The 25,327-nt window shown below is 37.5% G+C and overlaps 2 protein-coding genes and 1 pseudogene across 3 annotated transcripts; 2 read left to right on the top strand and 1 right to left on the bottom strand.

Moving 5' to 3' along the window:
- Positions 1–514: 514 nt before the first annotated feature.
- On the top strand, positions 515–5,453 carry LOC147520369 (polyprenal reductase 2-like). The gene is made up of 6 exons (XM_086591898.1): positions 515–868; positions 1,285–1,637; positions 2,975–3,206; positions 4,500–4,598; positions 4,904–4,975; positions 5,078–5,453. The coding sequence occupies exons 1-6, from the start codon at positions 716–718 to the stop codon at positions 5,180–5,182; spliced, it is 1,014 nt and encodes a 337-aa protein (XP_086448024.1). The 5' UTR covers positions 515–715; the 3' UTR covers positions 5,183–5,453.
- A 3,317-nt stretch (positions 5,454–8,770) lies between these two features.
- On the top strand, positions 8,771–19,745 carry LOC147520368 (cullin-1-like; annotated as a pseudogene). Its single transcript, XR_015213161.1, has 13 exons — positions 8,771–8,948; positions 9,157–9,204; positions 9,286–9,578; positions 10,430–10,465; positions 10,550–10,636; positions 10,746–10,877; positions 10,989–11,000; positions 11,144–11,207; positions 11,392–11,533; positions 18,534–18,677; positions 18,768–18,989; positions 19,080–19,244; positions 19,335–19,745. The product of XR_015213161.1 is annotated as a cullin-1-like (transcript).
- A 1,605-nt stretch (positions 19,746–21,350) lies between these two features.
- Positions 21,351–23,944, bottom strand: LOC147520367 (NADP-dependent D-sorbitol-6-phosphate dehydrogenase-like). The gene is made up of 6 exons (XM_086594949.1): positions 23,812–23,944; positions 22,892–22,986; positions 22,676–22,793; positions 22,376–22,508; positions 21,878–22,097; positions 21,351–21,781 (listed from the first exon to the last, which is right to left on the bottom strand). The coding sequence occupies exons 1-6, from the start codon at positions 23,942–23,944 to the stop codon at positions 21,551–21,553; spliced, it is 930 nt and encodes a 309-aa protein (XP_086451075.1). The 3' UTR covers positions 21,351–21,550.
- Positions 23,945–25,327: the final 1,383 nt, after the last annotated feature.

Here is a 25,327-nt window from a genome sequence, read left to right as displayed (position 1 = left end):
AGATAAGTGAGGACAGCTAGACAGAAACCAACCAAACTACTTTTTGTCTCAGGTATCCCACCATTCCCAAAAACGTTTGCTACGCTCACTTGATGAATTAAAATTTTAAACATCTATTGAGTGCATTTATCTGTTTATGTTTGTTAAATAGTAGAATATAAATACTTGATTTTAAATAGCAAATTGGATGGAAATAGAAATTATTAAGAGCACATTCGATATTTTATTATGGGAGTTTTAGATTATTATTTATATTTTTTATTGAAAGAAAATAAAAAATTTGTACTAACGGTTAATGAGAATCAAATCTAGTTGACCGGCATCAAGCGTTAAAGTTAAAGTGAAGGGCATGTCTAAAAAAAATTAGAATGGGAATTATGTCTAATTCCCAATTATAAATGGGGGTATGTCTAAAAAACCCTTAGATTTAAGCCAAGTCCTGTGGTGCACGTGACTAAATAAGGAGATGATCCAATGGTCCCAAATAAAAAACGAGCTGTGGTCCTGGTTTTTTACGGCAGAGATATAATAAAGAGGGAAGCGCGCAAAGCAAGGTTTGAGAATCTCGAGATTACTGACTTTGCTTTATAACTCAACAAGTAAAAGCCCGTTTCTCTCTTTTTCCAATTCTCCACGTTAAATATTCTCTGTTTTATATTCTTCAACTCCTCCTTTTCATCTGGTTGGGTTGAGAGTTTTGAGACTTGAGAAGTTGATGGAGTTAGAGATTGACAAGTTGTTAAGAGCGGCATGGATTGCTGGAATTTTTCCTATCCTCCTTGCCTCTCTTCCTATTACTCGTATTGCTTCTTTCCATCGGATTCTTTCTGGTTTCTCTAATCGAGGCAAAACCATGCAATCAGCATATGTAAGTTGTGTCATTTAAATCTTCCTTTGCTTCAGTTGGTAGTTGGTACATTCAATATTTAGGAGGATAATTAAGATGTTTTTTTTATTGGTAAGCAATAAAGAAATAGGAGATTACATGAGACGTGTAGAGTTGTAATAATCAATTTTACTAGTTGTTGAGCTCCTCGACCTTGTGGTGTTTACATACTTAACTAACTATGTACTTTTCTTTGAAGAGTTGCTAAGGAGATATTCCTTGTTAATATTCACTTGATTGTAGTGTTCACAGGCCTTAGTTTTACATTTTCCTTTTTACAGCTAGTACCCGAGGAATAGCCGAACAATGTCACTTGTTGTTTCTTTACGTTTCACTTATCTTTTGTATTTGCTTAAATGAACATCAACTATTTTTTTTTTTTTTTTTACTGAGTATAGAAGAAATTCACCGTCCCTCAAAGATTCTTCTTGCATTTTTATGTGGTGGCTGTGGTTTGGACAACGTTGTTGCTTCTGATGACATGGGTCTATGCATGTAAAATGGTGCCATTGGGGAACGAGCCACTTCACTATTCGACGATTGCCAGCCACTTGACTGGAGGGTCACACATCTTTTCTATGCACAAATCTCACTCGACTCCTCTTGAGAGAAGATACACTGTGTGGAGAACCGTTCTCTTGCTTTTATTGATGGAAGTACAAGTGTGGAGACGCCTTTTTGAAACTGTATATGTTTTCAGTTACAGCCCTTCAGCTCGAATGCATATATTTGGCTACTTCACTGGGTTATTGTAAGTTTCAAGCAACCCATGGACAATATCTTCTTACTACATTTTATTTATCATTATTTACATTCAACTTTTAAATGCATATACAGCAATAGCGACCTTACTACACTTCTATTTAATGAATTTATATTTTAGGAAGCGTTTGTAAGCATTTAATGAATTTAGGTGCTTAGTTGTTGGAACACATTCGTTTGGAAGCATTTATAAGTTATACAATGCACTAATTGGTATGTAATTATAATTCATGAAAAACTTATCCCTTCAAGTGCTCTGTTAGAAAAAATTAAGCTCCCACTGCACTAATTTTGCTTGTTTACCAGTTATATGATAGATCATTTACTTCTGTGCCGTGACCTTAATTCTATTAATCTCAATATACAAATGTATTTGTCATGTAATGTTTTCTGTTAAACTGTTAAGAATTTTTTTATGACCGTACCAAATTATCAAGCTCAAAACAGTACTATCTTGAACTTGATCTGCATATAATGTTGGCGATGATATTATTATTTGTACAGTGGAATCCGTGCATGACAAGCATGGGGTGTTCACTTATTTTTTTGCTAGAAAATTACTTTTATTTTATTTTTTTCTTGAAGAGAAAAATGTATACGCCAGATAACTGTGTTACCTTATATACTTGCTAACAGTAAAATAGGAGATAACGTCGTCAAGATATTTTCTTGTATTGAGGGTTTTTGCAAAGATCTTGGAGAGAGGTAGAGAGCTACTGATGATGTATCATGCAAGCTGCCTTTCAGAACATTAAACATTTAAGTGAGCGGAAAACACAAAGAGTCTTAGTTTGTTGGAGATTCTGATTAAGAACTTTTCCTTGGGAAAGTAGATCAATTCCTCATCACATTCCTCCTTAACAAAGTGAGATGTAAATTAGGTACAATCAAATGGTTTCCACGGAGGAGAATAGGTCTTATGTGGTTGTAATCCGGTTGTAGACATTCTTATTCAATTTTCTTCAGACCAAATTAAATATATCTCACCTTACATTGGGTTGATAGTGAATTGGTACTAGTCGGACTGCTTGATTTTATTTACTTTTAATATGCTCTGCTGCAGACCAGATTAAATATATCTCACCTTACATTGGGTTGATAGTGGATTGGTACTAGTCACTTAGTCAGACTGCTTGATGTTATTTACCTTTAATATGCTCTGCTGCAGAAAATGATACTAAAACTTTTTGGCATATGATTAGTGTTAGTGTTTTAGAATAGGAAACTAATCTGATACCTTTCTTCACTCTATGTCCTATCTTTTACCTTTTAATGAAGTTGTGCATGCTTAAGTGTTAACGAATCATGTTGTTTTTCTGAAGCTAGTTTCTACACAGCAGCTCCATTGTCTCTTTGCAGCAGTTGTGCTTCAGAGGTGGTTAATTTTGCTGCTCATTGTGTTGCTGAGTTCATAAAAGGACGAGAGAAAATGCCAATTTTTGAGTTTGATTGGTTTGGATATGTGAATCCTCTCACAAAGCTTGGATGGCTCCAGTGGATTGGTGCGGCCATATGCATCTGGGGTTGGATTCATCAGCACAGTTGCCATGTGATTCTTGTAGGTTTCGCATCCTGTTATTATCATATTCTTCAGTGGTCTGATTTCCTTGGCCTGCATATTTAATTAGATTACCATTATTATTTTTACTTATTATTATTATTATTATTATTATTGGGTCAATCGCCATAGCGGCAGTGTCTTGCCCAAGAATATTGGGTAGGCTATCTTTTGTTATAAGAAAAGAGAGCATGCCCCGCATTTTTATTGTATGTTTTAACTTTTAAGGTCATGAGTATATGATTCGCTGAAGGAGACACTCATGGAGCCCGTATGGAGATTAGTCGAAACCAATGTTAAGTTGTAAATATTGTGAAGACTGTCTCCTCACCAAGCAGGTCTTCCTCAGAAAAATGTTAACCTTATTTTTAGCGCATAAGATGTGAATTTAAGTTATAAATAAAACAATAGTTACTATTTTTTGTCTCTTGACATGTCTAGAAGACTAGAACTGTCAAAAACTCAAAAACGAGCTCATTTTTCTTTGGCTATTGATTTCGCTACTGATGATGTCATTTTCACTAAATGGATCTTTCTCTTCCTTGGGTTTGAATCGACTCATCGAGTTGTTCTTCACATCGTACCAAAAAAAAAGAGTTATTATTTACGTGCCTGTGGGAGTGAAAATGCTCTTTTTGGCTCACTTAATGGGGCTTGCTGTTGCAGTTGAAGTGGCTTACCGAAATGATTGAGAACATATGTGGATGAGTAAGACTCCTTGCCTATGTTGACTTATTCATTCTTATTAAGCTTGAAATACAAGGGGTATGCAAATGAAGATGGCTTTATAAATCAGGAAGGCCAATTTGGTTGTTACGTGTTTTAGAAAGGGACTGGCAGATCATTTGTCGAATGAAAGAGTTAGGCAGCATACGATATTACTATGCTGGCTTTTTGCTTCAAGTTTTATTTAGTGTGACTTAGGTCACAGTTTCCAGTTACTGCCTTGTTATTTCTCAAGTAGTTTGAACCTATGCAGATACTGAAATGAAGTTATTGATGACCTAATTATTATGTGGTTTATTTTTTTTATTAAATTACGCGATCTCTGCTGTCTTATTGGTATCATTGTCTCACTTTCTTATTATTTCTTTCTTTCCTTTCATAGCAATGGTTGTATGTACGGTTGTTTCTGTTTTCTCAAAATTTATAGCATACGACATAAAGCTGGACTTTTGAGCAGTTATGTTTACATTTCAAAGCAGGAGTTGTTGCGTCATTTTTGTTTCTTGCAGTTAAGAGTTGCATTTTAACTTCAATATTCATTTCTAAGAATTTCTATCTTCTGAGCAGGGTTCACTGCGGGAACACAAAGAACAAACTGATGAGTATGTAATTCCTCATGGCGACTGGTTCGAAATTGTTTCATGTCCACACTACCTGGCCGAGATTGTAAGACGCTCTCTTTCTCTCTCCAAACACCTATTAAAGTTTTACTTACAGACTTTGAAAGTACAAGTTACGAAATTATTTCCTAACATGTACTTTGTATACTTAAAACAAACACAGTTAAGAATATTTTGATAATTCTACAAGCAAAAGACAAATTATCGACTTGAACCATGAAATTACTGGGGGTATCCATTTCCGTAATTAAATCTATACGCTAACAGAAAATCTTCTCTTTCTTTAGGCCAGTAAAAGTGAATGCTATTGATAGTTGTATACTGTTCTTGTATTTTTAAATTTCTGTCCAGGTTATTTATGCTGGTCTTTTGGTTGCTAGTGGAGGATCAGACCCCACGATCTGGCTCCTTTTTGGATTTGTGGTAGCTCCCTTGCCTTGAACTCCACCAAACTTTAAAAATTCTAATTGTTTCAAAATTACTCATCTAGTCTGTTTATTTGTCTTTAAAACAAATGTCTGGCAGGTGATTAATCTTGTCTTCACAGCAGCTGAAACTCAAAGATGGTACTTCCGTAAATTTGAAAACTACCCACGAAGAAGGCGTGCCATTCTCCCCTTTGTTTATTAGAGATTTTATACACTGAATACTTTGCTTTGTAGTGCAACAAAAGCACCAAACTGTGTATATAGATAAGGTCAGGTACAAACATATCAACACCCCTCAGCTCCTCACTGTTTGTTTTAGAAATTCTCTGCGGAGCTGAGGACTTCTGTATGTCTGATGCGAAATAAAAATGTTAAAAACGATAGGGTTCTTCTGGGTTTCAAATTTTTAGATAAAAGAAACATTCAGAAAGAAACTATTGATTATGGCTAATGATAATTTTACGAGAAACTACTATTAACTCCAATAGACCCAAGAGGTTCATTGAATTTCAACTAGCCCTGTAAGAAGATCTTCCAGTTCAATTATGCGTTTTGAGATATTGAATTATCACTTTCCCTGGGTGCTGGGGCTAGTGCCTCCGTTACACCCGCCAATCTATCAGAGGACCTTCAGGCTTGAACAGCTTGGATGGGCCATCAACAGAGTAAGATAATTCTATCATAATTGTTGTCGTACCATTACTATATGATCGAACGTCAAAGATTCAACTCATTCTGACATTTTAAGATTGTGTTGAATCTGATCAATAAAGAACGAAGATATGTTCCTGCCTGCTTCTCCATTTACACTAGATGGGCAGTGTGAATTTTCCCAACTGCTGTAGTTCTGCAAAAGTGTGAAGTAAGCCTGTTTAATAAAGAAGAAACGTTTCACTGTCCATGCACCCGTACAAGCAATTAGGGGGTTCCTTTCCTTTGGCATTTCTATTCGCCCTTGCATCGGTTAAGAATGTTTGGGTTTGTCTTTTAAATTTTAATTGAGCTAGCATCCCGTCTTTAAACCACCCCTTTTATTGTTTACTTTCTTTTGAATTTTAAAGGACCAACGTTTGGCATGCATGTCTTTCCTGCAATGTAGTGGTCTATGTCGGTTGTGAAAGTGGAATTTGTTTTAACTTTTAACTAAAGAATTGGATCGTTCAAGACACGCTAATGATCTCTATTTTACCTTTAGGCGGGGACCTTGAACCATTAGGCAAATGAACAATTTGCAAACACCAGGATCAATATTAGTTATTTGACATTTGGGTTATTTAGGGATTAGTCCTATTTATTTAGGGGTATTTAGGGATAGGTCTTAAAATTATCGATTATTAGGCTTCAGTCCTACTTCTATCGATTGGCTTTGAGTCAACTTAGTTGATCATGGTCAACCCATTTTATAATAATATAATTTTCATTTTTTATGAAAATAGCCAAACTACCCTTCATATAAAGCATTGATCCAATGGCCAAAATTAGAAACATTGATCCAAGGTATTTCACGAACTTAAATTCAAATACTTTAATAGCAGAAAAGTAGGACCCCAAACTAAACCCTTCACCTCCTTTTTTTGTTCATTTTATGCGGACCAAGTACGTGTTTATTAAACTAGGTTTTGGGGTTGACGGGTTGTGATATTTGTATCTAACTTAGATTCTTTTTCCTGTTTCGCAGAAGTTGGGGATGTCGATGATGGGAAAAACAGTAAGTTTAGTTAAACTGAGGCAAATCTTGAAAGGTTTTCCTCCTCTACCAGAGTTGAACCTTGAACAGGGACAGGGACAGAGCCAGAATTCTAAGCCAAGGGATGCGAGATTATATGCACACCCAACCCCACTCCCCAAAAAAAAATATGCATTTTTTTTTGTCAAAATGTCTAAACAATAAAGATTAACAAAATTATACATTTATTTCAATTCACAAAACTAGAGTGCGTTGACTACTAAGAATTTAATATGGACTGATGAAATTAACTACTTAAGCACTTAAACCATTAATTGATAATACTATGTCTATATATATATCTACATAATCTAGTCCATAAGTTTACAACAATTCAACAATTTGTTAATTTCCTATAATACTATAAGTTTATATAATCTTACTATCATGTGGGGAAAACTATAAAAGATTAACATTCAAAGTAAAAAATTACCTTGTTTTGTTTTTGTTTTTTTTAAGTGAAAATTTTATTGATAATGATAACGAGTTTTACAAATAATTAGGACTGGCGTGCAACAAGCTACGTCGCATGTATTTTATGAATTTGTTTTTTGTTTTTTTTTTAGATTGAGGTCTGACGTTTGTTTAAGAATTGAGAGTGAAGAAAGGAGGGAGAGCTTATGGGTTTGTTATAGGTGATTAGAATTATACAAATGTTTTAGTCTCATTAACCTATCAAACATTCAAAGATACATTTGTCAATCTTTAATGGTTTTAGATTCAAAATAAATGATAAATGATAATTTTGTAAGGGCAAAAAGTAAAGTAAAAAAAAAACGTTGGTTTATTGGAATGTTTTTTATTATTATTTTTTTATAATATTTTTTTTGTTGATTATATTTTCATTATAGTTGTGAAAATTTTGAGGTGCAATTGTAGAAATTTGCTAAAAAAATTAAGAGGTGCGAGTCTTTATAGTTTGAAGATTTTTCTAGGCAATTAGTTATGTGGTAGTTGAGCTTTTCTAATCTCAGGGGGTGCGACCGCCCCCACACTCACCCCCCTATATCCATCTATGACCGTGAAGGTTATATCATGTTTTACACGTATCCTCTTTTTCAATATTTCAATGCGTTTGTTATTAGAGGTCGGATCTTCTCCACCCGCGTGTAAAACATTAGCCATTACACCTTATAAAATATTATTGACACGTGTCCTCTTATTTAACACCTAAAGTAACGGTGTTACTTAAAACAAAACAAAAAAAAATCATTACAAAAATTAATTGTAATAAACATCAAAACATAACTTAATTATAATCAAGTCATTAAAACACTAATTGTAATAAACATCAATAACTTTTGATTGATATTGATTTTCAATATTAGGTTGAAAATTAATTAAATTCCTTTCTACGGGATCAATTTGATTTTTACAAATTAGTAATTTGATGATTAGGTTTTGAGCTTTAATCATAATTTTGAATAATTTCATCTTTTTTACTTCAAAGTTGAGTTTTAATCAGTTCTTTGGATTATTTCTTGAGTATTAATCAAATGCTATGAAGTTATGTGATAATACATAGAAAAGGGCATTAGAGTCTTTTCATTTGTCTTGACCAAAATATTACGGTCAAACTCAGTTGACTTGGATGTGCTGTGGTCTTTGGGGGTGGTAAACCTCTAGATGAAAGAACTATGGGGGTAAAGCTAATTGGCCTAGGTTTTGGGGGGTAAACCTCTAGACGAAAGAACTGGAGGGATAAAACTAATTGGCCTAAGTTCTAGAGAGTAAAACTAGACAACTATTAAAAAGGCAAAGAGCAATAAAATATTTTTATATATATTGACAAAAAAAATAACAGTTGACTTGGGGTAAAGCTAATGGGGGGGGGGAGCTACATTAAAAATGTTTTTACTTTTTAATTGTTTTGTGTATCTATTCGTTTTTATCCTTATGCCATAGAGAAGGTGGCTTGTAATTCATTTTAAACAATACATGCATATTAACATTTAACAATGAACCTTTTTTCATGGCATGCCACAATGATTATTATTATCTTCTTCTCCAGTATGCGTAAAATTATCTTCTCTAATCTCACTAAGTTACTTCTTATGAACTTCCTGTCTTCCTTTTCTCCCTCAGGTTTTACCAGGTTTGGGAAAAAGGCATGATGAATCTTTGTTGATAGAGCTAGTGAAGAGCTGGGCAAATTACAAAGTTGTTGTCAGGTGGCTTTCACGATTCTTCAATTATCTCGATATCACTCAGAGATTTTGGTCTGACTTGCTTCCGTGATCTGGTACTTGAAGAGTTCATAACACTTGCTTAACTGAAAAAGGATGTTTCCCCTGTTTTGCTTTTCCCACTCTTAAGTTAAGTTTGCATGCTTGTAGATGCTTAGGTTCTTCACTGGTTCAAACATTTGTGCTTCTTATGTGTTGTTCTTGCATTTTCATAGTCGCTCTGAAACTTTTTCTTTAGTTTTATTGATTCTTTTCTTGTTTCAGGTCTATCAAGAAGTCAATGTAGATGTTAAAGATGCTGTAATCTCGCTGGTATGTTGAACAGCTTCTAAATATGTAATATCACTTTTAATTTTCTCCTCTCGATTTAGTGACTAAATAAATGTGAACTAGATCAAGCAAGAGCGAGAGGGAGAGCAGATTGATCGATCTTTGTTGAAGAATGTCTTGGATATTTTCGTTGAAATTGGAATGGGACAACTGGATTGTTATCAAAACGACTTTGAAAGAGCCATGCTCCAGGATACTGGATAGAGAGTGATGTGACTCCACTTCAGTTTTTATTCATTTAAAATTTTATAATATGCTCTTTTTAGGAAGTGCAACACCAGTTGTTGACCGTACACAATGAGCATCTGTTTGAAAAGGAAAAGTCTGGTTGGGTTGCATTGCTTAGAGATGACAAGGTATTTACTAGGATTAAATACTTGAATTTTTAAATTTGAAGATATTGTCTCATGGCAATCTAGCGACTACATTTATTTTGTTTCTAATGTTTGTAACATGTTAGGCGGATATCTCTTGAGTATGTATAAGCTTTTCAGTAAAATAACATGTGGATTGGACATGGCTTCTAGCTTGTTTAAACAGGTTAATACTTCTATTTCCTATCCATAACACAAGTTTACCCTTGATGGATGGTTTTTCTATATCATTTTCAAGTGTCGTTTACATTTTTTGAGCTGTTCTGGTGCAGCAATTTACTTCCGAATCGACACCTTGGTCAAGCAAGTGGAAGTTGCAGCATCTGAAGAAAAGGTCGCCTGCTTCTCAAAAATCTGCTAATCCCAGTACACCACACACATGGACAGGACACAGAACTAGGAATATTATTTCATTTATTGCGTCCTTTAGTGCTTGCTCGTAAGTGATTTATTATGATAAGCGAGGATGTGTTTAAAGAGTAAATGAAACAGAAAAAAAGACAAGTTGTTGGTCTTGTTTTATTATGTTGTACACTTCAGTAGCTCAAACTGATTCTGTGTAATAGAGAAGGATGTCTTTAAGAGTTAAGGGAGGGGAGATTGAAACTTTGTTGAATGTTGGGTTTCCAAAATTATCTATAGCAATCACCTCTCATCCGAACATACTATATTTTGATTCGACTTGAACATAGCCGCGTAATTCAGATAAATCATCTTCTCAATTCTTGTTTGGATTTTATGCTCTAAAGCCTTTATCTTAGGGATGTGTGTGTATAGAAGCTGGCATCCTCTGTTTCACCAGTGAACTGTAGCTAACACTATATTTTGCGCAGGCAAAGAAATTCAACATGGCCGATTTGCATGGACAGGTAAGATTCATAACTCTTTACACTTAAAATTCAGATTGGTCAACTTACCTGGATGCGAAATGAATGGATCTTGTGGTTCTTCAGGGTTATGTTAAAAAGGTACTTGAGCTGCATGACAAGTACTTTGCATATGTGCACAACTGCTTTTCAAAGCACATTCTTTTTGCCAAGGTTGGTGTTGGAGAGTTTTTCCTCCTTGTTTGAACTCCAGTCCCTTACGTAGTAATTTTGAATTCTTTTTCCTTTTCTTTTTCTTTAATCTTTAATGCTCTTTTTGTAGGCGCTCCAGGACATTGTTGTGGTCTCATGGAATAGAAATGTTGCTGGAAGCTCAAATGCAAAACTACTAGCTTGTTTCTGTCATAATCTCCAAAAGAAGAGAGATGAAACCATTGAGGAGACAATTGTGAAGGTAGGCTCCTATGTGGGATCAATTCGCATTTACTCCCTCGCTTCCTTGTCATTCTGTGCTCTGATTATGTTCTGAATATGTATGTTTTAATTGTTGTTATTTACTTGACAGGTATATCGGCTGGTTTGTAATATCGGTAAAAATGACCTTTTTAACTTTTTTTGAAGTCCTATCAGTAAGTCTGTCTCGTAAACTTGCCTAGTTTCTTCCATCCATCATAGAAGTGTCGTATCAACTATTTGTGTTTCCTCTTTTCGTTTTGGCAGGAATTTCCTTGCTTTCGCCTTTTGTCTGGCAATGGTGCAAACATTGACTTTGAAAGGGTATATTGTGATAGAATTTGAGGGCGATCGCGGTGATGAAGAGATCGGTTTTAACATGTAGCAAATGGTCAGTTTCTTGTTCTCATATCTTCTGACAAAATCCATGAGCATGTGCTATACACATTACTGGAGCTCTTATCAAATTGTGTGATGTGTTATTCCCTTTTCTTCTTTCACGGACTTGATAAAAGCAAGGGAAGACCAGATCAAATTTGAAGAATATCGACCAGCAACCCTCATGAAAATCCTGGGATTGACTTCACAGCGATGTTGTTACATAGTACATTCTGGCTAGGCTTCAATTCACTCAATTTGAATTTACCAGGAGAGATGGTAAGAAATGGAATTTTCTGACGTCTTGTGTAAAATATCAAGGGGTTTGCTTATTATTAATTATATGTACATGATAAATGAAAAAAGAAGTTAAAAGGCATTAGGAATTTGTGCATCTCTTTCTTTTTTTTTTTTTCGATATTAACTTACCCATCTCATAGCTATTAACTTAAAACACCATAGGTTGTATGTTTTGTTCAAGCATACACTTCGGAAGATGGCTCAAACTTAACTCTTGGATAGCCCATCCAGCTAAGTCATGAGCCTCCCCATTATAAATCCTACTTATCCAACTAAACCTATGAAACTGTAAGGAAGATACAAGATTGTGTATCGAGTCTCTCAAGCTCTCCAAAGCCCAGAAGCAACTTGGACTTGTGATAGCTTTAATCACCTCAGCACAATCTCCTTGGAAAATGACTTCCTTCCAGCCAGCTGTTTTTGTCATACGAGCTGCCACTTCTGCTGCCAACATCTCTGCTTCTTCTGCCGACCTTGCCTTACACCTCCTTGTTGCTGCTCCCACAATTCTGCCTTCATCATCTGTTGCGATGCAGCCAGCTGCTGCCCATCCTGTTTCTTTGGTAAAAGCAGCGTCAAACCTAATAATTACACAGTCATTAGGGATGTCAGCAAAGTCAGTGGGATAATCATTCAAAAGCATATCTATATTAAAGTCAGAAGAAACTCCCTCCTCCTTGAAAGCTTGCCAGCATTTCATGGCCTCCACAGAGCTCCTCCTGAGCACCCTATCCCTATTAGCCTGCTTCTGTTCAAATCTGATCTCATTTCTAATCCTCCAGATGTTATTAAGCATGCAGCAAGCCAGCACCCCAGCATAGGCTATGTCCTCCTTAGTGCTCTGGGTCCAGGTCAGAAAAGTTTCCACCCATTTTTGTATGGTACCCTTCTCAGGTCCAATCACCCTAAGCCCCAAGCCAGATGCAAACCAAAGGGCTCTCACCCAATCACACTCAAAGAACAAGTGTATGTCAGTTTCCATGGTCTTATAGCAGAAGGGGCATGATAGGTCCCCTTGGACCTTCTTTTGGATCAGTTTGTCCCCCATAGGGAGACCAAGCATATACAGCTTCCATAGGAATAAAATAGTGTTGGCTGGGAGTCTAGCCTTCCAGATGTGTGCAATGGTCTTCGAGCTATAGCTGGAAGTCTGTCCCTCCCACTTGCTGTGGTACAGCATGGAGTAAACAGATTTCACAGTTAAGCTCCCAGACCTATCCTCACACCAAATCAGCCTATCCTTGCTAGCCCCCAAAGGCCTTACTACCACTTCCTGAATCTTTTGTCTTATAAATGGCTCAAAGTGTAGAGCTAGCACCTCCTGGTCCCAGCCAGTCCCATCATTTTTGAAAAGGTCAACCACTTTCATATTCTCAAGCTCAGGGTTATTCACCCCTAGCTCTCTGAGGGTCCTTGGTTTCCCATTGCACATCAACCAAGGATCCTTCATAACTGAAGTGGATTTCCCATCATGAATGTTCCAAAGGACCCCTTCACTGATAGTATTATACACCCTGTGTATACCTTTCCAGAAGAAAGAGGCATAATCAGGTGGCTTTTCAATATCCCCTATCCAATTTTTGCTGTATATACTATATAGAGTTTTGGTCCACATGGACTCCACATCAGTGGCAGCCTTCCAAGGCAACTTGGCCAACATGGCCACATTCATCTCCCTTGTTTTTCTACAAACCCGACCCTCCATATTTTTGGGCTTACATGTGTTCCCACCCAATGGTGTGGACACTTTTCTTTGTTTACGCCCCATTCAAAAGAAATCCCTGGGGCCTTGTCTATTTTATCACAAGTCGAAGTTGTGCAACATGTATGTAGACATAGCATATATAGGTGTTGCTTGGGCCCAGAGCTTATAAGAGTAGCTCTCGGCTGAGACAACACTTTGGCTTTTCAGCCCTCTTGATCTTTTGTGGACATTATCAACTAAGAAATCAAAATCTTCGATTTCCTTTGGGATAGCATAACTGGAATCCCGGTATTTCTCTCACGGGTGCAAACGCCTCATTTTCGAACCTTTTAAGCCTCGATTTTATTTCGATTCTCACATTCCTCTTGAAAAACATACTAGACTTGTCAAAATTAATTTTCGGGCCCGGATGCCTCACGGTAATCTTCAAGGATGCATGCGAGGTGCCCCCATCGGTGGAGTTGGCTTTAGTAAATGAGAATCAAGTCATCGCATATAACGGATGAGTGATGGGGGACCTCTTTTTATTTTGATACCATGTATCAACCCCTCTTGCTCTTTTTTAGCTATGAGCCTAGATAGAGCCTCAGAGACTAAAATAAAGAGATACGGGGATAATGGATCCCCTTGCCTTAACCCTCTTTCAGGTTTAAACTTCTCCAGAGGAGACCCATTAAGTAAGACTTGAAAGGTGACAGAGGTCAAACATTGCTGGATCATTCCTCTCCACTTATCATTGAAGCCTAGCTTCTCAAAGATGCTGTCCAAGAAGGACCATTCCACTCTGTCATAGGCCTTAGCCATGTCCATCTTGAGGGCCACCCAACCCTCTCCCTTAGATTTCATATGCTTCATGTTGTGAAAAAGCTCACAAGCCAACCCAGTATTATCCCCAATACTCCTGCCCTTGATAAAGGCCCCTTGAAAAGGGGACACAATCTTATTAAGGTGACATTTTAACCTATTAGCCAGGATCTTAGAAATAATCTTGTAACAGAAGTTACAAAGGCTTATAGGCCTGAACTTGGAAACATGATCGGGGATTGGTGATCTTTGGTATAAGGGCTACAAAGGTTTCATTAAAACTAGGATTAAGATTCCCGATAATGAAGAAATTTTGCACAAAGGACACCATCTTTGGGTCCAACAATGTCGATACGATAAAACACCCCTTGGAACCCATCGGGCCGGGGCTTTTAGACTCCCCATCTTTTTAATCACTTTCCATATCACATCACTAGTAGGAACAAAGCCTGAGAGAATCTCATTTTCCCTTTCGGTAATACAAGGGCTGAACAAATCAAGAATATGGTCTTTTTTGGGGGGATGGTCGGAAGCAAAGATATGAGAGAAGTAGTCATTGATGTTGACTCCTACTTCCTCTTCTCCTATACTCCACTCCCCATCATCATTTTTGAGCTTCTCAATTCTATTCTTCCTTCTTCTATAAATGGTCGAAAGGTGGAAGAATCTAGTATTCCTCCCCCCTTCTTTGATCCAGTGATTAGTAGATTTCTGTTTCCAGAACTCTTCTTCTTTAACCAACCAATCAAACAGTTGAGATTTCAGGTTTTTTGCTCTCTCATAGTTTGTGATGGAGAAGGTCTTAGAGAGGACCTCATTAAGCTCTCGCTGAATCTTAGTGATGTTAGTAAAGATATTGCCAAAAACATGCTTGTTCCAGTGATTGAGACTTTGTTGGGTAGACTTTATTTTATTTAAAACATTCACATCAGGCATATCATGCCTCACCACGTTCCAAGCATCATCAATCACAGGCCTGCAAGTGTCATCCCTAAGCCACATGTTATAAAACCTGAAAGGTTTGGCCTTCTTAACCTTGTTCTTTTCCTTATTAAGAGTTATCAACATAGCCAAGTGGTCAGAAGAAGCAGTGGCAGAAGTGGTCACTTGCATATTAGGGAACAAACACAGCCAGTTGGCAGTAGCCAAGGCTCTATCTAACCTTTCCAGAATATGATCTTTAATCTTTCTGTGGTTACTCCATGTGAATTTAGGTCCTTTATACCCCAAATCAATCAAACCTAATTCATTTATCACATTGTTAAACTCTAGCATACTCTTATTCATGACACTCCTACCACCAATCTTTTCATCTAAGGAAGATATAGCATTGAAGTCTCCAAAGAGACACCAAGGGCCAGGAATAAGAGTAGCTATATCCCTTAACTCATTCCAAACTTTATGCCTCTGACTCGCAACAGGATGACCATAAACAAAAGTAAAGAACCAAGGTACATTAGACTGGAAATTCAAAATTTTACCTGTTATGTGATTCTGTGTCGCTCCCAAAATCTCCAGCTCCACTCCTTCTTTCCACATCACTGACAAGCCCCCACTCTGACCCTTAGCCATCACACTGAAACAACTACCATACTTAATCTGCTTACTAACATACTCCATCCTTTCACTACTTTTTTTTGTCTCCAGAGGCATATCACATCCGGACTATGACTCCCCACCGTGTCCTTTAGATGTTGAATTGCCGTGGTGGTACCAATACCCGGCAATTCAGTAAATACTCATTGTGGTGAAGGCGGTTTGAAGAAGGGACACCACCGGCGAACCTGGAGGAGTAGTGTACTGCACCTCCACCGCTTGACCTTCCACTTACCTTCCTTCGCCCCATGCCCTTCCCTTTTTACGTGCCCCATGGCTCGATCCTTCCCCTTTCTCGCAATCTTGTATTCCCAAATAAGTCAGTCTTGTTCTTCTTGCCTCAGATCCCTTTGAAGCTGCAGCGAGAATCATCCACCGCTAGGGGGTGAAGGTTGATCCACATATCCTACTATATCTGTTTCATAGTCACTCATCACCTGAGCCCCATATATAGTGATTCCTCTCTCCATATTCTTCTGACTTGCCTTTTTCCGATCTTCATTCATCTTCAGAGTATAGTTTTCATCCATGTTATCTATGATTTCAGAGAAATCTGACTCTTCATCTTCCTCTGTCTCAGTCTGATCGTCTTCTATAGACTCCGAGGTAGAGAAAGATGGCTCAGTGGAGGTAGCCTGACCCATAGAGTCTGATTGTCTCTGAGATCCAGTTGAATCACTAGAAATAGGAATGATTTGAGCATCTTCAGGGATCAGTTCTTGGCCTAACCCACGTCTCCTCATTTCATCTGCATAAAGTTTTGCCTTCTTTGATCGGCCAGCCATCACCCTTAGACTCTTTCTGGTCCAATACCCATCGCCATTGTGTGCCATTTCCTCCCTTTCTCTCCACTCAACTGATTTCCTTTTTGATCCAGCCTTTATTAGCCCTTGTTCTTCTTGATCCCTTTGTATAGTCTTTTTTCCAGGCCTCTCTACTTCCCCTACCTTTTTTCCTTTTCGAGACCATGACCTTAACTCCCCTACCACGCGTTGTCCTACTATCAAATAAAAAAATGTGTTCTCCACCTGTTGATGTGCTACCCAGCGCTGGTACAGGGGCAATCCTTTCATGAGGCTGGTGGGAAGCCTGGGAAATATCAGTTTTTGGTTGGGAGACCAAACCATCTTGTCGCGCCTCCTCGATTTCCACCACCACTGCGGTAGCCCTGTGGCTAGAGATCTCTCCCTCGCGCAGCTCTAGATTCTCTGTCTTCTTATCTCCTTGATCTGATTCAGTTTCCACAGCTATGCTCCAGCTGTCCTCATTTTGCTGGGTTTGGGCCCCTTGCTCATCCAGCCCATCTCGTCCACCTTGGGCTTTATCTAAGCTCTTTTCCCCCTCAGCCCTTTCTCCAATCCCCTTTGGGCTTGAGCCCAGCATCCCGAATCCAGTCGAGTTGTTACCCCTTCCCTTTGCTGTTTTCTGCCCTTGGCCCATTAAGTTTATGACCGTTAAACTAGCCGTTGTCTCTGTACCTGGAGACCCAGGTATGCTGCATCCTCCTGTCCTTGTTTCCTTGTCTTGTTCTGCCCTTTCACATGCGGACAATTCCTTTTCCCTCTTGTCTTGTCTGACTTGCCCGTTGTTTTTCCGGCCACCATACTCCGTCGTATCTCCTCCGCTTGCCGGCTTTTCATCCATCCGCAGTTTTGCTGGTGTTCCTGATATGGTGACCATATGCTTGCCTGTGTACGCTATTCCATTGTAGAACTGATTAGCCCTCAGTTGGCTTGTGAAAAAAGGTTTGATATCTTTCTGTGAGCCACCACATTTGAGAAGTTCATATCGATTGTTGTGCTCAGATTCGCATGTGTATTGGTCATGGCCAATCACTCCAATAAGAAAAAAGAACACTTCAGTTTCTCATACTTTAGCCTCGTATTATCGTTTCTCCAGTTTCCAATTTTACATTTTGATCTTTTTGAGAGCCTTTTCTCGATATCTAGTTCCACTCTTACTCGACTATCGGTTTATTGAACTTCGGGGGACATGATAGATCCACCTCCATGACCTTGCCGAGCTCGCCCTATTCTCCACACATTGACTTTATTTATCCTTTCTCTTGGGAGATCCCAAATCGGACCGAATTTAACAAACTCAAAGTCATATTACGCAAGATTATAGTTCTGTTCCATTCCTTTACTGAGAATATATATCCATACAAAGCACCCAAGGCCCATTTTCTATCACATGCTTTCGGCTCGGATCATCCTCAAACACTACTTTCACATGTTCCCGATCCATGAGTTCCAAGTTGATGTGCCCTTTTGTTTGCCAGGTCCGATGCAGATCTTCCCCCAGCCCCTCCAAGTCAATTCCTTGACTCCCATACATCCTCCCTACTATAGTCAAAGCATCATTCACCGGTTCCTCTATATTGAGGCAATCTATCTCCACTACAGCTTTCTTTCTTGAGAAGAAAAGCTGGTGCATCTCCTTTTGGAGTTTGTCTATTTTATTTTGATCTCTATTTTGGTTTCTGTTGTTTCCTGAGGAGGCTTCCCCCAAGGTTATTTCCTTCTTCTTCATGACTACCGACCTAGGTCCCTAGACCAACCCCACTACCCCTGCCTCTTGCCAAACCTTACAGGACCCTACTGGGAATAACCTACTCAAGACAAAGACAGGTGAGCAGAGCGCTATGTGAGGTTTGACAATAAAAGATCCCAAGGGGAAAGGATATAGAACCATAAACCACTTTGCTTGGTTCTCAAGACCACAATAAGCGAACAGAATGGAAAGTGAGATTTGAAAAAGGGGGGACAATGAAGAAATAAACTTTGTTGCTGCTATCGCCCGCAGTAGAGGCTCGAGACCACAATGTGGTTTTCAAGAAAAAAGAGTTTGTCCCTATTTGTGCATCTCTTTCAGGTCAAGTGTATGGAGGTTTTCCAGAACTTCATTAATACCGACCAAAAAAAAAGAAAACTTGAGTGGATGCACTCCCTTGGTACTTGTAATGTCATTGGAACGTTGGGACAAAACACTTTTGAGCTGATTGTGACAACTTTTCAGGTATAATTTATTGTGAGCCTTGTTTTCCTAGTGGATGGCCTTGGTGAATGTGAATTCTGAGGCCCGAGCTTTTATTTTTCATATTTGCAGGCTTGCTTGCTGCTTCTATTCAATACTGCAGATAGATTAAGTTACTCGGATATCAAGGGTGAATTGAAATTGACTGATGAGATTTACCTTAGTAAAGTGCTTCATTCTCTTTCTTCTGGCAAATACAAAATCCTTAACAAAGAGCCAAACAGTGTAACCATTTTACCAACAGACACTTTCGAGATCAATGCTCAATATACTAGCAAATTGCAGAAGATCAAGGTTTGAGCTTTTTTCACGTCTGAGATCATTCTTATTTATCCAGTCAATTCATTAGTAACTCGAATGGAAGTAATTTTGCTGAGATTGCAGATTCCTTGCCCTCCCATGCATGAGAAGAAGAATGTGGTAGAAAATGATGGCTCTGGAAAATTTGCTATAGATGCGTCCATTGTCAGGATTATGAAGAGTCGGAGAAGTTTGAGTTTTCAGCAGCTAGTACAGGATTGTATTCAGCAGCTAAGCGGCAGGTTTGAGGTGTGTATCTCTATCATGTTACTTTCAAGTAGCACACTGACAATGACCTTCCTTTCTAGTAACACTTCCTATGGAACTTTGGAAATGCAGCCTGATACTAGGACAATCAATATAAGGATTGATTATCTGATTCAACGTGGCTATCTGGTGAGAGATGAAGAAGATCGTTCCCTGTGCAAGTACCTGGCTTACTCTGTTTAAGGCAGGGCAATAGGGGAGTAGGAAGCCATTGACAATAGATAGAAATGATACTCACAAGTGTAGGGAAGTCAGCGCGCTATTAGAGAGAATGTTTTTGTACATTTTGAAGGACTGGTTCTGTGGGCCCTTTGGAATCACCTTTACATAGTCCATACAGAAGAAAGATGATTCAAAGAAATAGGACTCAACATTCAAGTGCATTGATCTGTCTCCAAGGCAGTCTTTGCCATTAATAGAGTTACACAATTACGACTCGTGCTTATTTGCTATTTTACATCCTCATCTTGTACACTGTTATAATTTGTTGTCAATACTTGTTGATATTTGCTACTGTTAGTTAATGTTGAGTAGCCAAAAAAGTTGTCAGGCAGTAAAAAGCAATATACTGTACAAGGCTTGAAGTTAAATTACCGCTGAAGCTGCTCTTGCTTTAGCAGCTTGTTTGGCATCAAAAGTTTAAAACAGTCGCTCACAAAGCTGATCTGTCTATAATGAACTAAAAGACGAGGGTGTTGTGAGTAGTTTTGACTTGCAAGGCACAGCAGTTGAACGAAGTCAATATGACCGCTAATTAACTTACAAGGGCCGGGGCCAGGGTGTTCGCACAGACTGAGTCTGTGATACACAAGCGGAAAATTGATGTAAATTTCATGCTAACATGATCCTGAAGGAGAATCAAATGTGGAAGCTGGCAATGAGGATGAAGATAAAACTGCAGTTTTGTACCATAAACTTCAACGTTTTTATCACTTCAGGCCATGAACTATTTTTTCAAATGATTTAGGCCACGAACGTATTTGAAAGTCTACCATTAGAAGGTATTCTCTGCATTTTTATATGTAAACAACCCGTGCCTTTGATCTATAGTCCTAATAGACACCATCTATGCTTGATCCACCTAGTCACATTCTTTTTAATTTTCTTTTTACCCGAACTCTTTCAATTCAACCTAAATGTGTTCCTTTTTCTTATAGAAAACCCATAATTTTTTTCCATTCAATCTTAATGTATTCGTCTTTTTCAAAAAAACCCATCAGAATACATTAGGAAGAACACATTTGTCAACATTTTTTCATTTGTTATTTTTCTTTTCTTTTTTGTTGAAAAGACGAATACATTTGGATTGAATAACAAATGATTTTTTTTCAAGTCCACCCAAATGAAAAAAACATGAAAATAGTTAGATGGGTCGCCCTTGCTAAACTTGGACGACCCCTAGATATTTATCAGATTATCGAAAAAATATAATTTCGACCTTGGAAAATAAACGTCTACAATTATTCGACCATATGATATCGGCATATCGCATTCCATTATTTATTAGATTATCGAAAAAAATAATTTTGTCTTGGAACATAAACGTCTACAATTATACGACCATGATATCGCATTCCATTCAGTAGACAACAAAACAAAAATAACTGATAATAATGTTTTTTTTGGGCTACGTATTGAATGCAATATCATGGTTTATCAGCATTCCTTCAATAGAACGGTAGATAGAGTGAAATAGACATTGGACCACAATTCACACTTGCATTTTATAGCCTTGCAGGTCGGATTCGTGTCGGATTAATAAGTCGTGTACAAAACTGTCACTCCTAGTTCTTTCCATGTCGAAGTTGGAAAATATTTTGTTTGTGCAGTTTTTCTCTAATTATTCAACGTTAAGCGATGCAATTTGGGCTGGCTAAATCCGGCCCAATGAGTTTGGTTACCCAAATCTGTTCATTTTCATTCTAGTTGGGCGCACCATGGAACAGGGCCAGGCCGCCAGGGGTAGTATATTTTGTTGAAGTCGATTATATCATGGAAATCTCGAAATATCGAAATCAATTTGACATGAAATCTCGAAATTATATTAGTTAATTTAAAACCGTTTAAATCAATTTGGAGTCTTGGACAGAATCGCTCGATTGAAAAAAAAAAGTTGAGTCCCAATTACATCACTCAATTTGAAAAAGCTTACAAGTACAATCACTCAATGGAATGCATGTGACGCATTCTTCACTAACTTATTAATTGTCCAGTTTTATTGAGGAGATGGTAGTTAATGGTGCTAAGCTTTTCAGCAAGTCTACCACTAGAAGGTGCCCTCTGCATTTTTATGCGTAAACATCTATGCCCCAACCCGTGCCTGGCTGGTTAGAACGGAGTCTCTGATCTACAGTCCTAATCGATACCATGTCCTTCAAGGTCAGCTCAAAATCAAACACATGAAAATTCTCCTTTAGCCTCTCAAGCTTTGAGGACTTTGGGATGACAACTGTGTTCCTCTGGATACCCCAACGGAGAATAATCTGAGCTACGGTCTTATTATGTTTCTCTGCTAGTCTCTGCCAGTTCAAGGGACATGATGTATACAATTAGATAAAAAAAAATCGACTCTTTCTGCAATGTATGTTAATGTTGAATAGGAATAATTTGCGTACTTTGAGAACTGGATCGTCCAAACATGACACTGAACCAAACATTTCAGTATTTGCGGTACCACCACCTAGAGGAGTGTGTGCTGTAACACATATCCCATGCTTTTGACAGAATTTAAGAACGCTGTCACGCTGAAAATAAGGATGTGTTTCTATCCGATTCACTGCAGGCTTTAGCTTCGAGTAAGCTAGACAATCTCTAATAAGGAAGATGTCATAGTTGCTGCACGTACAATTTGTTAATAATAGATTAGTCGATAGACAATAAAATCGTCGGTTTAAGGAAAGCTCAACAAGACACAAGCCAACTTTTGAAGACCAATGACATGCAGAGACTATGAGTGGTTCTCACCTTTGAATGTCTACAAAAAAATGACGAGCTTAAACTAAAAATCTTAGAGTAGGTTGAGTGGTTACTCTGTTAGAACTTACGGTACCAGGCTGGATAATAACTCTGGGTAAACCCTCCTTATCATTTGAAGAGGGTTGGTTTACGTTTACCTTACTCCAATGCTGCGGACCAAACCCATTGAAACCAGACCTTCCATCGCATGCCAGGTGGTTTCAAGTGATATTGTTGTGTCTATGTCAAGATCACCATTCTCATCTTTAACACTTGAAGTTTTACCAATGCCTACATTAGTTTGGAGATAAGAAATGCATTAGAATTCCAATAACATCATCGTCGTTGCTAAGGAATTGAAACATTCTGGATATATATGCTTCAGGATATAGTTGAATTATCGGAGAAGTAATGAAAGACAAAATGAACACTAAAATGGCAAAGAACGAATGAATTACCAGTGAACTTGCTGGCTATAGGAAAATGGACAAGGTATAAATCTAGATATTCTAGCTGGAGCTTTTTCAAACTATCTTCACAAGCCTCTAGAACATGTCCATGGTCTAAATTCCAAAGCTGAAACAGAGCGAAGGGAAGCACAGTCACCCTTGTGCAAATAACAAAATAAACATAGAACTAAAAGGTTAACTAAAACAGATGTGCAATTTTTAGACCTTAGTGGTAATAAAAAGGTCTTCCCTCTTCACAATGCCAGTTTGAATAGCTTCTGCAAGTGCTTCCCCTACTTCTGCTTCATTCTGATATTTAGCTGCAAATAAACATTGGCATAATGATGTAGGATTAGCAATTTATCAGCAAAAGTACGCATAGCTGTGGAACCTAATTACCATGTAGTAATGGAATCAACCAAGCATAAAAACTATTGTAACATTTAACCGGAATGTGTTTTAGCCTCCAACAAAGATACGTACGGTAGCCATAACTCCTGCACCATGGTTTTAAATTGGCTATTTTCGGGAACATTTTATTTGGTTAAAAGGAAATGAAATGAAACAATAGCTTAAATAATTATCCTTTCCGCCTTCAAATTTAGTTAGTAAAGTTCAATTATGTTGCACGTATAGACACAACACAATTAAGTTTGACATTGTATTGTTGCACCGTTACGCACAACAGAATCTCTGAAGATTGCAACTTCAAGGGAATTTTGCTTCTCTTGTTCGCTGTCTAGTTACTGAAACTCTAAAAGATGGATCTATGTGTATCCTTTTAAGTTTTAATTTACTTGGTGTTGAGAAGCATGTGATTCTGTATTTGTACAGAGCAAATGTCCAAGTTTTCAAAACCAAGCTCCTCACACTATCAACTTCTGTAGGAGTTGGGAAAAAGTATATCCTAGCTTAAAGATGTAATAATCTCCTCCAAACAATAAATTAAAAAAGACGTAAAATATATCGCTCCATGGTATTGAGGAGCAAACTCCTCGCGTAAGCACCTATGCACCACACATGGTAGTAATCTTTGGGAATCTTTAGGGAAGTGTATGCTTCGATGACAAATAAAAGTTTTAAAATATAAGAGCTGCCAAGAGGAAGGAAATAACTGGTAGAAGTACATAAAACTATATATATACCAGCACAGTCAAAATGACGATAACCAATTCTAATGTCATTAAGGATAACTTCTTTGATAGATTTCCCTTCCATCCTCCATACTCCTAATCCTATGGTGGGCATTTTGATTCCATTGTTGAGTGTGATTGCCATTTTCACGCACAGAAACCAGAAGTTGTAAGATCAAACAGACTAATATTGAGCTACATCTTAGGAAAACATATTCCTCAATTTATAGACTCACAGGAGATTGTGGAAATGCCTAAATATCGACCAGACATTTCTAAAACATACATTTATGAGCATGTGCAAAACACTGCAACAAATTCAAGTTGGAGAGCCAACAAAAAAATTCAAGTTGGAGAAAGATTTAAGAACATATGAGGGGCCCTTAAATTATTTTTGGTAAAATGTCTAAATAATGTTTACTTAAAGGAGTACTCCACTAAAAGTGAATGGGCATGATTGCTTATTTTAAAGTGTTTTTTTTTTTTTTTTTTCAGTTTTTTTTTTTTTTTTTTCTTTTTTTCCTGAACTCACGAATCTATACTCTCTCCTAGTCTCATGTCTATTTAGGTGCATGTGCTACAGAATCGACTGCTAAGGATTGTCCATGTCTTAATTGATTTTACCTGGACAATTACCCGTGTCACAGTAATTTGTAACAATTTATATATTTGATGATCACGATATAAAGTTCTTTTGAGAGTGAGTTAAGACTAACTTTAGGTTTAGTAGATCTATCGAAGGAGAAGATGTAACGGAGAAATGCTAGATTTTTCTTTTTCAATAAGAGAGAAATTCCCATTATAATAAGAGAATGATTCCCGTAGAATTTTTCTTCTCAATAAGAGAAGAATTTCCGTTTTAATAGGAGTTGATGATATCCAATTTTAAGAGAGCTAAAAAAATACCCCTTATAGGAGTTTTAATATTAACTAGTTTGCAGGTAGGGCAGGGATTATTATTTTTAAGGTTGATTAAAGATTATTATTTAAAAAAAAAAATATTCACGTGAATAGTGAAAAACAATGTTCATATGAAAAGGTATTCTTACCGTGCCATATGACTATTAGCCACTGTTATTAGGGAAACAGTGGTATATACGTTGTGACCTACCGTGGCTAATGAGCATTTATGTAGTAGTATTAGCTTAAATGGGAAAGCCTTCACTTTGGAAATCCTTTATGATATGACAAGTTTTGACCCCTTAACTTTTTTCTTTGTAAATGTTAGTTTCAGTAAAACCATTTCCTTGTAAGTTATTGGGAATAGCTTTAGCAATACATTAAGGGTTGTTTGTTCAGTCTTACATTTTTTGTTCGGTCTTAAATTTAAATTTTGCCCCGATATTGTTCCTATCTTAGCTTGAAGTCTTGTTTCTCCTTTGATTAGTCATGTTAGGCAAGATTATTGTGGTCATGCAAGTCACAAACTATTCAGTGTCTTTGAGCAGAGTACTTTAATTTTAGCATTTTGTTGTTCTTATTGTTTCTTTATAAATATATTGGCGCTTGTAGCATTTGAGTGGGAACT

Source organism: Coptis chinensis, chromosome 2 (genome assembly GCF_015680905.1).
Source record: "Coptis chinensis isolate HL-2020 chromosome 2, ASM1568090v1, whole genome shotgun sequence".
Lineage (NCBI taxonomy): Eukaryota > Viridiplantae > Streptophyta > Magnoliopsida > Ranunculales > Ranunculaceae > Coptis > Coptis chinensis.
Note: the sequence above shows the minus strand (reverse complement) of the source record. Positions and strands in the feature narration are given on the sequence as shown.

What these genes read in the sequence shown, in the direction of transcription:
- LOC147520369 (XM_086591898.1), top strand. Translation starts at nt 716, where the DNA reads ATGGAGTTAGAGATTGACAAGTTGTTAAGAGCGGCATGGATTGCTGGA. An exon ending in AAACCATGCAATCAGCATAT is followed by an intron (nt 869 to 1,284) that starts GTAAGTTGTGTC and finishes TACTGAGTATAG; the next exon opens with AAGAAATTCACCGTCCCTCA. An exon ending in CACACTACCTGGCCGAGATT is followed by an intron (nt 4,599 to 4,903) that starts GTAAGACGCTCT and finishes ATTTCTGTCCAG; the next exon opens with GTTATTTATGCTGGTCTTTT.
- LOC147520367 (XM_086594949.1), bottom strand. Translation starts at nt 23,944, where the DNA reads ATGGCAATCACACTCAACAATGGAATCAAAATGCCCACCATAGGATTA. An exon ending in ACCTTTTTATTACCACTAAG is followed by an intron (nt 22,794 to 22,891) that starts GTCTAAAAATTG and finishes GCTCTGTTTCAG; the next exon opens with CTTTGGAATTTAGACCATGG. An exon ending in GTCCGCAGCATTGGAGTAAG is followed by an intron (nt 22,098 to 22,375) that starts GTAAACGTAAAC and finishes TTGTACGTGCAG; the next exon opens with CAACTATGACATCTTCCTTA.